This window comes from Notolepis coatsorum (genome assembly GCF_963971535.1).
Source record: "Notolepis coatsorum genome assembly, chromosome: 17".
Taxonomy (NCBI): Eukaryota; Metazoa; Chordata; class Actinopteri; order Aulopiformes; family Paralepididae; genus Notolepis; species Notolepis coatsorum.
In genome coordinates, this window is record NC_140181.1 from 1727305 (window position 1) to 1740634 (window position 13330).

Sequence of the window (13330 nt, forward strand, 5' to 3'; positions counted from 1 at the left end):
AACCTGCGGAGGACATGTGTCTCACTGATCACAAGGTGAGGTCCTCTCTTTTAGCTGAAGAAACCTGCGGAGGACATGTGTCTCACTGATCACAAGGTGAGGTCCTCTCTTTTAGCTGAAGAAACCTGCGGAGGACATGTGTCTCACTGATCACAAGGTGAGGTCCTCTCTTTTAGCTGAAGAAACCTGCGGAGGACGTGTGTCTCACTGATCACAAGGTGAGGTCCTCTCTTTTAGCTGAAGAAACCTGCGGAGGACATGTGTCTCACTGATCACAAGGTGAGGTCCTCTCTTTTAGCTGAAGAAACCTGCGGAGGACATGTGTCTCACTGATCACAAGGTGAGGTCCTCTCTTTTAGCTGAAGAAACCTGCGGAGGACATGTGTCTCACTGATCACAAGGTGAGGTCCTCTCTTTTAGCTGAAGAAACCTGCGGAGGACGTGTGTCTCACTGATCACAAGGTGAGGTCCTCTCTTTTAGCTGAAGAAACCTGCGGAGGACATGTGTCTCACTGATCACAAGGTGAGGTCCTCTCTTTTAGCTGAAGAAACCTGCGGAGGACATGTGTCTCACTGATCACAAGGTGAGGTCCTCTCTTTTAGCTGAAGAAACCTGCGGAGGACGTGTGTCTCACTGATCACAAGGTGAGGTCCTCTCTTTTAGCTGAAGAAACCTGCGGAGGACATGTGTCTCACTGATCACAAGGTGAGGTCCTCTCTTTTAGCTGAAGAAACCTGCGGAGGACATGTGTCTCACTGATCACAAGGTGAGGTCCTCTCTTTTAGCTGAAGAAACCTGCGGAGGACGTGTGTCTCACTGATCACAAGGTGAGGTCCTCTCTTTTAGCTGAAGAAACCTGCGGAGGACGTGTGTCTCACTGATCACAAGGTGAGGTCCTCTCTTTTAGCTGAAGAAACCTGCGGAGGACATGTGTCTCACTGATCACAAGGTGAGGTCCTCTCTTTTAGCTGAAGAAACCTGCGGAGGACATGTGTCTCACTGATCACAAGGTGAGGTCCTCTCTTTTAGCTGAAGAAACCTGCGGAGGACGTGTGTCTCACTGATCACAAGGTGAGGTCCTCTCTTTTAGCTGAAGAAACCTGTGGAGGACATGTGTCTCACTGATCACAAGGTGAGGTCCTCTCTTTTAGCTGAAGAAACCTGCGGAGGACGTGTGTCTCACTGATCACAAGGTGAGGTCCTCTCTTTTAGCTGAAGAAACCTGCGGAGGACGTGTGTCTCACTGATCACAAGGTGAGGTCCTCTCTTTTAGCTGAAGAAACCTGCGGAGGACGTGTGTCTCACTGATCACAAGGTGAGGTCCTCTCTTTTAGCTGAAGAAACCTGCGGAGGACGTGTGTCTCACTGATCACAAGGTGAGGTCCTCTCTTTTAGCTGAAGAAACCTGCGGAGGACATGTGTCTCACTGATCACAAGGTGAGGTCCTCTCTTTTAGCTGAAGAAACCTGCGGAGGACATGTGTCTCACTGATCACAAGGTGAGGTCCTCTCTTTTAGCTGAAGAAACCTGCGGAGGACATGTGTCTCACTGATCACAAGGTGAGGTCCTCTCTTTTAGCTGAAGAAACCTGCGGAGGACATGTGTCTCACTGATCACAAGGTGAGGTCCTCTCTTTTAGCTGAAGAAACCTGCGGAGGACATGTGTCTCACTGATCACAAGGTGAGGTCCTCTCTTTTAGCTGAAGAAACCTGCGGAGGACATGTGTCTCACTGATCACAAGGTGAAGTCCTCTCTTTTAGCTGAAGAAACCTGCGGAGGACGTGTGTCTCACTGATCACAAGGTGAGGTCCTCTCTTTTAGCTGAAGAAACCTGCGGAGGACATGTGTCTCACTGATCACAAGGTGAGGTCCTCTCTTTTAGCTGAAGAAACCTGCGGAGGACATGTGTCTCACTGATCACAAGGTGAGGTCCTCTCTTTTAGCTGAAGAAACCTGCGGAGGACATGTGTCTCACTGATCACAAGGTGAGGTCCTCTCTTTTAGCTGAAGAAACCTGCGGAGGACATGTGTCTCACTGATCACAAGGTGAGGTCCTCTCTTTTAGCTGAAGAAACCTGCGGAGGACATGTGTCTCACTGATCACAAGGTGAGGTCCTCTCTTTTAGCTGAAGAAACCTGCGGAGGACATGTGTCTCACTGATCACAAGGTGAGGTCCTCTCTTTTAGCTGAAGAAACCTGCGGAGGACGTGTGTCTCACTGATCACAAGGTGAGGTCCTCTCTTTTAGCTGAAGAAACCTGCGGAGGACATGTGTCTCACTGATCACAAGGTGAGGTCCTCTCTTTTAGCTGAAGAAACCTGCGGAGGACATGTGTCTCACTGATCACAAGGTGAGGTCCTCTCTTTTAGCTGAAGAAACCTGCGGAGGACGTGTGTCTCACTGATCACAAGGTGAGGTCCTCTCTTTTAGCTGAAGAAACCTGCGGAGGACATGTGTCGAGGGATGGGTACCGAATTCGGTACTTTTGATGTACCGAACCTAAACATGTCGGTACTACCGAGTATCGATTCAAGTGAGATACAGATTTTTTTTTTTTTTTTTTTTTTTTTACCTTTTTTCTTTTCATGTCAACGTTCACACGCACAATATATGCTTACCTAGGATTTGACTTGATTCAACAACAAAGCAGTCAGAGCAATGGCAAGCCGAAAACTGTCGAAATTGTAGTTTGAAGTTGAAGTTCACGACTGAGGTAGGCAAATTAAATTTCTTGAGACTAAAGTACCGAAAAAAGGTACCGTTGGGTACCGGTACTGGTTCAAATGTGAAAGGTACCCATCCCTACATGTGTCTCACTGATCACAAGGTGAGGTCCTCTCTTTTCTTTAAATTCACTGTCTCACTGATCAATGGTGAGTTTCTCTTTTCTTTAATCTTACTGTAGTATCACTGGCATCACGGGTATTGATTTTGTTGGGATACTAATGACCTTGACCTTTGCGTCTCCCAGCCTCTCCCCGAGCTCTCTCGCGTCCCTGGCGTGGTCCTCTCAGGCTCCGCCTTCGCACACTGTCTGTCCGTGGTGGAGTTCCTGCATGGCTATGGCAAGGTGCTGGGCCTCCACGTCCCCAGGGACATCCCCAGCCTCGCCACCCTGCAGGAGGGCCTGCTCGGTCTGGGCCACAGCCAGGCAGAGGTCCAGGACCTGTTGCTGAAGCTGCTGGGAGCCGCGCTGCAGGACCCAGGCCTGCCGCCCTACTACCAGGTGTGTTAGATCTGTGCTCCATGTGTATGTCCTGCCGCCCTACTACCAGGTGTGTGTTAGATCTGTGCTCCATGTGTATGTCCTGCCGCTCTACTACCAGGTGTGTTAGATCTGTGCTCCATGTGTATGTCCTGCCGCCCTACTACCAGGTGTGTTAGATCTGTGCTCCATGTGTATGTCCTGCCGCTCTACTACCAGGTGTGTGTTAGATCTGTGCTCCATGTGTATGTCCTGCCGCTCTACTACCAGGTGTGTGTTAGATCTGTGCTCCATGTGTATGTCCTGCCGCTCTACTACCAGGTGTGTGTTAGATCTGTGCTCCATGTGTATGTCCTGCCGCCCTACTACCAGGTGTGTGTTAGATCTGTGCTCCATGTGTATGTCCTGCCGCTCTACTACCAGGTGTGTGTTAGATCTGTGCTCCATGTGTATGTCCTGCCGCTCTACTACCAGGTGTGTGTTAGATCTGTGCTCCATGTGTATGTCCTGCCACCCCACTACCAGGTGTGTGTTAGATCTGTGCTCCATGTGTATGTCCTGCCGCCCTACTACCAGGTGTGTTAGATCTGTGCTCCATGTGTATGTCCTGCCGCTCTACTACCAGGTGTGTGTTAGATCTGTGCTCCATGTGTATGTCCTGCCGCTCTACTACCAGGTGTGTGTTAGATCTGTGCTCCATGTGTATGTCCTGCCGCTCTACTACCAGGTGTGTGTTAGATCTGTGCTCCATGTGTATGTCCTGCCGCCCTACTACCAGGTGTGTGTTAGATCTGTGCTCCATGTGTATGTCCTGCCGCTCTACTACCAGGTGTGTGTTAGATCTGTGCTCCATGTGTATGTCCTGCCGCCCTACTACCAGGTGTGTGTTAGATCTGTGCTCCATGTGTATGTCCTGCCGCCCTACTACCAGGTGTGTGTTAGATCTGTGCTCCATGTGTATGTCCTGCCACCCCACTACCAGGTGTGTGTTAGATCTGTGCTCCATGTGTATGTCCTGCCGCTCTACTACCAGGTGTGTGTTAGATCTGTGCTCCATGTGTATGTCCTGCCGCTCTACTACCAGGTGTGTTAGATCTGTGCTCCATGTGTATGTCCTGCCGCCCTACTACCAGGTGTGTGTTAGATCTGTGCTCCATGTGTATGTCCTGCCGCACTACTACCAGGTGTGTTAGATCTGTGCTCCATGTGTATGTCCTGCCGCACTACTACCAGGTGTGTGTTAGATCTGTGCTCCATGTGTATGTCCTGCCGCACTACTACCAGGTGTGTGTTAGATCTGTGCTCTATGTGTATGTCCTGCCGCTCTACTACCAGGTGTGTTAGATCTGTGCTCCATGTGTATGTCCTGCCGCTCTACTACCAGGTGTGTTAGATCTGTGCTCCATGTGTATGTCCTGCCGCCCTACTACCAGGTGTGTTAGATCTGTGCTCCATGTGTATGTCCTGCCGCCCTACTACCAGGTGTGTTAGATCTGTGCTCCATGTGTATGTCCTGCCGCCCTACTACCAGGTGTGTGTTAGATCTGTGCTCCATGTGTATGTCCTGCCGCTCTACTACCAGGTGTGTGTTAGATCTGTGCTCCATGTGTATGTCCTGCCGCTCTACTACCAGGTGTGTGTTAGATCTGTGCTCCATGTGTATGTCCTGCCGCCCTACTACCAGGTGTGTGTTAGATCTGTGCTCCATGTGTATGTCCTGCCGCTCTACTACCAGGTGTGTGTTAGATCTGTGCTCCATGTGTATGTCCTGCCGCGCTACTACCAGGTGTGTGTTAGATCTGTGCTCCATGTGTATGTCCTGCCGCTCTACTACCAGGTGTGTGTTAGATCTGTGCTCCATGTGTATGTCCTGCCGCTCTACTACCAGGTGTGTGTTAGATCTGTGCTCCATGTGTATGTCCTGCCGCCCTACTACCAGGTGTGTGTTAGATCTGTGCTCCATGTGTATGTCCTGCCGCTCTACTACCAGGTGTGTGTTAGATCTGTGCTCCATGTGTATGTCCTGCCGCGCTACTACCAGGTGTGTGTTAGATCTGTGCTCCATGTGTATGTCCTGCCGCACTACTACCAGGTGTGTTAGATCTGTGCTCCATGTGTATGTCCTGCCGCACTACTACCAGGTGTGTTAGATCTGTGCTCCATGTGTATGTCCTGCCGCCCTACTACCAGGTGTGTGTTAGATCTGTGCTCCATGTGTATGTCCTGCCGCTCTACTACCAGGTGTGTGTTAGATCTGTGCTCCATGTGTATGTCCTGCCGCTCTACTACCAGGTGTGTTAGATCTGTGCTCCATGTGTATGTCCTGCCGCTCTACTACCAGGTGTGTTAGATCTGTGCTCCATGTGTATGTCCTGCCGCTCTACTACCAGGTGTGTTAGATCTGTGCTCCATGTGTATGTCCTGCCGCTCTACTACCAGGTGTGTGTTAGATCTGTGCTCCATGTGTATGTCCTGCCGCTCTACTACCAGGTGTGTTAGATCTGTGCTCCATGTGTATGTCCTGCCGCCCTACTACCAGGTGTGTTAGATCTGTGCTCCATGTGTATGTCCTGCCGCTCTACTACCAGGTGTGTGTTAGATCTGTGCTCCATGTGTATGTCCTGCCGCTCTACTACCAGGTGTGTGTTAGATCTGTGCTCCATGTGTATGTCCTGCCGCTCTACTACCAGGTGTGAGTTAGATCTGTGCTCCATGTGTATGTCCTGCCGCCCTACTACCAGGTGTGTTAGATCTGTGCTCCATGTGTATGTCCTGTCGCCCTACTACCAGGTGTGTTAGATCTGTGCTCCATGTGTATGTCCTGCCGCTCTACTACCAGGTGTGTGTTAGATCTGTGCTCCATGTGTATGTCCTGCCGCTCTACTACCAGGTGTGTTAGATCTGTGCTCCATGTGTATGTCCTGCCGCTCTACTACCAGGTGTGTTAGATCTGTGCTCCATGTGTATGTCCTGCCGCTCTACTACCAGGTGTGTTAGATCTGTGCTCCATGTGTATGTCCTGCCACCCTACTACCAGGTGTGTTAGATCTGTGCTCCATGTGTATGTCCTGCCGCTCTACTACCAGGTGTGTGTTAGATCTGTGCTCCATGTGTATGTCCTGCCGCTCTACTACCAGGTGTGTGTTAGATCTGTGCTCCATGTGTATGTCCTGCCGCCCTACTACCAGGTGTGTGTTAGATCTGTGCTCCATGTGTATGTCCTGCCGCTCTACTACCAGGTGTGTGTTAGATCTGTGCTCCATGTGTATGTCCTGCCGCGCTACTACCAGGTGTGTGTTAGATCTGTGCTCCATGTGTATGTCCTGCCGCACTACTACCAGGTGTGTGTTAGATCTGTGCTCCATGTGTATGTCCTGCCGCTCTACTACCAGGTGTGTGTTAGATCTGTGCTCCATGTGTATGTCCTGCCGCCCTACTACCAGGTGTGTGTTAGATCTGTGCTCCATGTGTATGTCCTGCCGCTCTACTACCAGGTGTGTGTTAGATCTGTGCTCCATGTGTATGTCCTGCCGCGCTACTACCAGGTGTGTGTTAGATCTGTGCTCCATGTGTATGTCCTGCCGCTCTACTACCAGGTGTGTTAGATCTGTGCTCCATGTGTATGTCCTGCCGCTCTACTACCAGGTGTGTTAGATCTGTGCTCCATGTGTATGTCCTGCCGCACTACTACCAGGTGTGTTAGATCTGTGCTCCATGTGTATGTCCTGCCGCCCTACTACCAGGTGTGTGTTAGATCTGTGCTCCATGTGTATGTCCTGCCGCTCTACTACCAGGTGTGTGTTAGATCTGTGCTCCATGTGTATGTCCTGCCGCTCTACTACCAGGTGTGTTAGATCTGTGCTCCATGTGTATGTCCTGCCGCTCTACTACCAGGTGTGTTAGATCTGTGCTCCATGTGTATGTCCTGCCGCTCTACTACCAGGTGTGTTAGATCTGTGCTCCATGTGTATGTCCTGCCGCTCTACTACCAGGTGTGTTAGATCTGTGCTCCATGTGTATGTCCTGCCGCCCTACTACCAGGTGTGTTAGATCTGTGCTCCATGTGTATGTCCTGCCACTCTACTACCAGGTGTGTGTTAGATCTGTGCTCCATGTGTATGTCCTGCCGCTCTACTACCAGGTGTGTGTTAGATCTGTGCTCCATGTGTATGTCCTGCCGCTCTACTACCAGGTGTGTTAGATCTGTGCTCCATGTGTATGTCCTGCCGCTCTACTACCAGGTGTGTTAGATCTGTGCTCCATGTGTATGTCCTGCCGCTCTACTACCAGGTGTGTTAGATCTGTGCTCCATGTGTATGTCCTGCCGCTCTACTACCAGGTGTGTTAGATCTGTGCTCCATGTGTATGTCCTGCCGCCCTACTACCAGGTGTGTTAGATCTGTGCTCCATGTGTATGTCCTGCCACTCTACTACCAGGTGTGTGTTAGATCTGTGCTCCATGTGTATGTCCTGCCGCTCTACTACCAGGTGTGTGTTAGATCTGTGCTCCATGTGTATGTCCTGCCGCTCTACTACCAGGTGTGTGTTAGATCTGTGCTCCATGTGTATGTCCTGCCGCCCTACTACCAGGTGTGTTAGATCTGTGCTCCATGTGTATGTCCTGTCGCCCTACTACCAGGTGTGTGTTAGATCTGTGCTCCATGTGTATGTCCTGCCGCCCTACTACCAGGTGTGTGTTAGATCTGTGCTCCATGTGTATGTCCTGCCGCCCTACTACCAGGTGTGTGTTAGATCTGTGCTCCATGTGTATGTCCTGCCGTTCTACTACCAGGTGTGTTAGATCTGTGCTCCATGTGTATGTCCTGCCGCCCTACTACCAGGTGTGTTAGATCTGTGCTCCATGTGTATGTCCTGCCGCTCTACTACCAGGTGTGTGTTAGATCTGTGCTCCATGTGTATGTCCTGCCGCTCTACTACCAGGTGTGTTAGATCTGTGCTCCATGTGTATGTCCTGCCGCTCTACTACCAGGTGTGTGTTAGATCTGTGCTCCATGTGTATGTCCTGCCGCTCTACTACCAGGTGTGTGTTAGATCTGTGCTCCATGTGTATGTCCTGCCGCTCTACTACCAGGTGTGTTAGATCTGTGCTCCATGTGTATGTCCTGCCGCTCTACTACCAGGTGTGTTAGATCTGTGCTCCATGTGTATGTCCTGCCGCTCTACTACCAGGTGTGTTAGATCTGTGCTCCATGTGTATGTCCTGCCGCTCTACTACCAGGTGTGTTAGATCTGTGCTCCATGTGTATGTCCTGCCGCTCTACTACCAGGTGTGTTAGATCTGTGCTCCATGTGTATGTCCTGCCACCCTACTACCAGGTGTGTTAGATCTGTGCTCCATGTGTATGTCCTGCCGCTCTACTACCAGGTGTGTGTTAGATCTGTGCTCCATGTGTATGTCCTGCCGCTCTACTACCAGGTGTGTTAGATCTGTGCTCCATGTGTATGTCCTGCCGCCCTACTACCAGGTGTGTTAGATCTGTGCTCCATGTGTATGTCCTGCCGCCCTACTACCAGGTGTGTTAGATCTGTGCTCCATGTGTATGTCCTGCCGCTCTACTACCAGGTGTGTGTTAGATCTGTGCTCCATGTGTATGTCCTGCCACCCCACTACCAGGTGTGTGTTAGATCTGTGCTCCATGTGTATGTCCTGCCGCTCTACTACCAGGTGTGTTAGATCTGTGCTCCATGTGTATGTCCTGCCGCTCTACTACCAGGTGTGTGTTAGATCTGTGCTCCATGTGTATGTCCTGCCACCCTACTACCAGGTGTGTGTTAGATCTGTGCTCCATGTGTATGTCCTGCCGCTCTACTACCAGGTGTGTGTTAGATCTGTGCTCCATGTGTATGTCCTGCCGCTCTACTACCAGGTGTGTGTTAGATCTGTGCTCCATGTGTATGTCCTGCCGATCTACTACCAGGTGTGTGTTAGATCTGTGCTCCATGTGTATGTCCTGCCACCCTACTACCAGGTGTGTTAGATCTGTGCTCCATGTGTATGTCCTGCCGCTCTACTACCAGGTGTGTTAGATCTGTGCTCCATGTGTATGTCCTGCCACCCTACTACCAGGTGTGTGTTAGATCTGTGCTCCATGTGTATGTCCTGCCGCTCTACTACCAGGTGTGTTAGATCTGTGCTCCATGTGTATGTCCTGCCGCTCTACTACCAGGTGTGTGTTAGATCTGTGCTCCATGTGTATGTCCTGCCGCTCTACTACCAGGTGTGTTAGATCTGTGCTCCATGTGTATGTCCTGCCGCTCTACTACCAGGTGTGTTAGATCTGTGCTCCATGTGTATGTCCTGCCGCTCTACTACCAGGTGTGTTAGATCTGTGCTCCATGTGTATGTCCTGCCGCTCTACTACCAGGTGTGTTAGATCTGTGCTCCATGTGTATGTCCTGCCGCTCTACTACCAGGTGTGTTAGATCTGTGCTCCATGTGTATGTCCTGCCGCTCTACTACCAGGTGTGTTAGATCTGTGCTCCATGTGTATGTCCTGCCGCTCTACTACCAGGTGTGTTAGATCTGTGCTCCATGTGTATGTCCTGCCGCTCTACTACCAGGTGTGTTAGATCTGTGCTCCATGTGTATGTCCTGCCGCTCTACTACCAGGTGTGTTAGATCTGTGCTCCATGTGTATGTCCTGCCGCTCTACTACCAGGTGTGTTAGATCTGTGCTCCATGTGTATGTCCTGCCGCTCTACTACCAGGTGTGTTAGATCTGTGCTCCATGTGTATGTCCTGCCGCTCTACTACCAGGTGTGTTAGATCTGTGCTCCATGTGTATGTCCTGCCGCTCTACTACCAGGTGTGTTAGATCTGTGCTCCATGTGTATGTCCTGCCGCTCTACTACCAGGTGTGTTAGATCTGTGCTCCATGTGTATGTCCTGCCGCGCTACTACCAGGTGTGTGTTAGATCTGTGCTCCATGTGTATGTCCTGCCGCCCTACTACCAGGTGTGTGTTAGATCTGTGCTCCATGTGTATGTCCTGCCGCCCTACTACCAGGTGTGTTAGATCTGTGCTCCATGTGTATGTTCCACAGGTTTGCAAAGTATCTCCAGGTTTAAAAAGGTATAGGGGAAAGGAATGGGAACTTAAGGAATCATATAGCTTCTAGTAATAATGTCCCCTCTTGTGTTCTCCCTCCAGTCTGTGAAGATCCTGGGCGAGAAGCTGGTGGACCTGGAGCTGACGCGCAGCACGGTCTCGGAAGGACTTCGGATCTTCCTGGAGTCGCACGGCTACGACATGGAGGTGTGCAACACCCTGAGGACCAAGACGTTCCACGCTCTGCCCCCCGACACCAAGGCCTCCATCCTGGGCTTCCTGGTGGACTCGCTCAACGGGAGCAGCGTTGTCACCAGGTGAGACCAGAACACGGATGTGGGTTCAACGCAGCGTGGCCTTTGGGTCTGTGGTTCTGTCACTGGTCCCTCTGTGACGCGGCTCTACTGTGTGTTTGCAGTGACATCGACAACACGCTGGAGAACATGTCCACCTACAGGAAGAACAAGTGGATCATCGAGGGGAAGCTGCGCAAGTAAGAAGACCTGTCCTCGTCTTCTGTCCCGTCTTCTGTCCCGTCTTCTGTCCCGTCTTCTGTCCCCGTCTTCTGTCCCCGTCTTCTGTCCCGTCTTCTGTCCCCGTCTTCTGTCCCGTCTTCTGTCCCGTCTTCCGTCTTCTGTCCCCGTCTTCTGTCCCGTCTTCTGTCCCCGTCTTCTGTCCCGTCTTCTGTCCCGTCTTCTGTCCCCGTCTTCTGTCCCCGTCTTCTGTCCCGTCTTCTGTCCCGTCTTCTGTCTTCTGTCCTCTGTCCCCGTCTTCTGTCCTCGTCTTCTGTCCCCGTCTTCTGTCCTCGTCTTCTGTCCCCCGTCTTCTGTCCCGTCTTCTGTCCTCGTCTTCTGTCCTCGTCTTCTGTCCTCGTCTTCTGTCCCCGTCTTCTGTCTTCTGTCCCCGTCTTCTGTCCCCGTCTTCTGTCCCCGTCTTCTGTCCCCGTCTTCTGTCCTCGTCTTCTGTCTTCTGTCCCCGTCTTCTGTCCCCGTCTTCTGTCCTCGTCTTCTGTCCCGTCTTCTGTCCCCGTCTTCTGTCCCGTCTTCTGTCCCGTCTTCTGTCCCGTCTTCTGTCCCGTCTTCTGTCCCGTCCTCTGTCCCCGTCTTCTGTCCCGTCTTCTGTCCCGTCTTCTGTCCCTGTCTTCTGTCCCGTCTTCTGTCCTCGTCTTCTGTCCCGTCTTCTGTCCTCGTCTTCTGTCCTCGTCTTCTGTCCCGTCTTCCGTCTTCTGTCCCCGTCTTCTGTCCTCGTCTTCTGTCCTCGTCTTCTGTCCTCGTCTTCTGTCCCCGTCTTCTGTCCTCGTCTTCTGTCCCGTCTTCTGTCCCCGTCCTCTGTCTTCTGTCCCGTCTTCTGTCCTCGTCTTCTGTCCTCGTCTTCTGTCCTCGTCTTCTGTCCCCGTCTTCTGTCCTCGTCTTCTGTCCCGTCTTCTGTCCCCGTCCTCTGTCTTCTGTCCCGTCTTCTGTCCTCGTCTTCTGTCCCCGTCTTCTGTCCTCGTCTTCTGTCCCCGTCTTCTGTCCCCGTCTTCTGTCCTCGTCTTCTGTCCCCGTCTTCTGTCCTCGTCTTCTGTCCCCGTCTTCTGTCCTCGTCTTCTGTCCCGTCTTCTGTCCTCGTCTTCTGTCCCGTCTTCTGTCCCCGTCTTCTGTCTTCTGTCCCCGTCTTCTGTCCCCGTCTTCTGTCTTCTGTCCTCGTCTTCTGTCCTCTGTCCCCCGTCCTCTGTCCCCCGTCTTCTGTCCTCGTCTTCTGTCCCGTCTTCTGTCCTCGTCTTCTGTCCTCGTCTTCTGTCCTCGTCTTCTGTCCCGTCTTCCGTCTTCTGTCCCCGTCTTCTGTCCTCGTCTTCTGTCCTCGTCTTCTGTCCTCGTCTTCTGTCCCCGTCTTCTGTCCTCGTCTTCTGTCCCGTCTTCTGTCCCCGTCCTCTGTCTTCTGTCCCGTCTTCTGTCCTCGTCTTCTGTCCCCGTCTTCTGTCCTCGTCTTCTGTCCCCGTCTTCTGTCCCCGTCTTCTGTCCTCGTCTTCTGTCCCCGTCTTCTGTCCTCGTCTTCTGTCCCCGTCTTCTGTCCTCGTCTTCTGTCCCGTCTTCTGTCCTCGTCTTCTGTCCCGTCTTCTGTCCTCGTCTTCTGTCCCCGTCTTCTGTCTTCTGTCCCCGTCTTCTGTCCCCGTCTTCTGTCTTCTGTCCTCGTCTTCTGTCCTCTGTCCCCCGTCCTCTGTCCCCCGTCTTCTGTCCTCGTCTTCTGTCCTCGTCCTCTGTCCTCGTCTTCTGTCCCCGTCCTCTGTCCCCGTCTTCTGTCCCCGTCTTCTGTCCCCGTCTTCTGTCCTCTGTCCTCTGTCCCCGTCCTCTGTCCTCTGTCCCCGTCCTCTGTCCTCTGTCCTCTGTCCCCGTCCTCTGTCCCAGTCCTCTGTCCCCGTCCTCTGTCCTCTGTCCCCGTCCTCTGTCCTCTGTCCCTGTCCCCGTCCTCTGTCCCCCGTCTTCTGTCCCCGTTTTCTGTCCTCTGTCCCCGTCCTCTGTCCCCGTCCTCTGTCCCCCGTCCTCTGTCCCCGTCCTCTGTCCTCTGTCCCCCGTCCTCTGTCCCCGTCCTCTGTCCTCTGTCCCCGTCCTCTGTCCCCGTCCTCTGTCCCCGTCCTCTGTCCTCTGTCCTCTGTCCCCGTCCTCTGTCCCCGTCCTCTGTCCTCTGTCTCTGTCCTCTGTCCCCGTCCTCTGTCCTCTGTCCCCGTCCTCTGTCCTCGTCCTCTGTCCCCGTCCTCTGTCCCCGTCTTCTGACCCAGTCTTCGTATGACCCAACGTTTATTTGCCTGTTTTTTTCCTCCCTCAGACTAAAGGCAGCGCTGGCACGCCGTACGGGGCGCTCTGAGGAGGAGCTGTGCTTCGAGGAGAGGAGGCGCAGTGCCAGGGTGGCAGAGGAGGAGAACTTCAGCCTGGAGGAGAGTGGTGTGTCGGAGAGAGGCAGCCGCCGTGCGCGCAAGGAAGAACCCAAACTCGGTGATGTATGTCTTCTATAGTCCATGTCTTCTATAGTCCACGTCTTCTATAGTCCACGTCTTCTATAGTCCATGTCTTCTATAG

At 52.5% G+C, this 13330-nt stretch overlaps 1 protein-coding gene across 3 annotated transcripts in view; it reads left to right on the forward strand.

Annotated features, from left to right (window-relative positions):
- The window catches only part of baz2a (bromodomain adjacent to zinc finger domain, 2A), a 93749-nt gene that overhangs the window by 34993 nt on the left and 45426 nt on the right, over window positions 1–13330 (forward strand). For all 3 annotated transcript variants that reach the window (XM_084332823.1, XM_084332825.1, XM_084332824.1), the window contains exons 14-17: window positions 2975–3229; window positions 10380–10594; window positions 10696–10770; window positions 13080–13251. In XM_084332823.1, the coding sequence (XP_084188949.1) occupies window positions 2975–3229; window positions 10380–10594; window positions 10696–10770; window positions 13080–13251 (717 nt within the window). The remainder of the gene's footprint in view (window positions 1–2974; window positions 3230–10379; window positions 10595–10695; window positions 10771–13079; window positions 13252–13330) is intronic.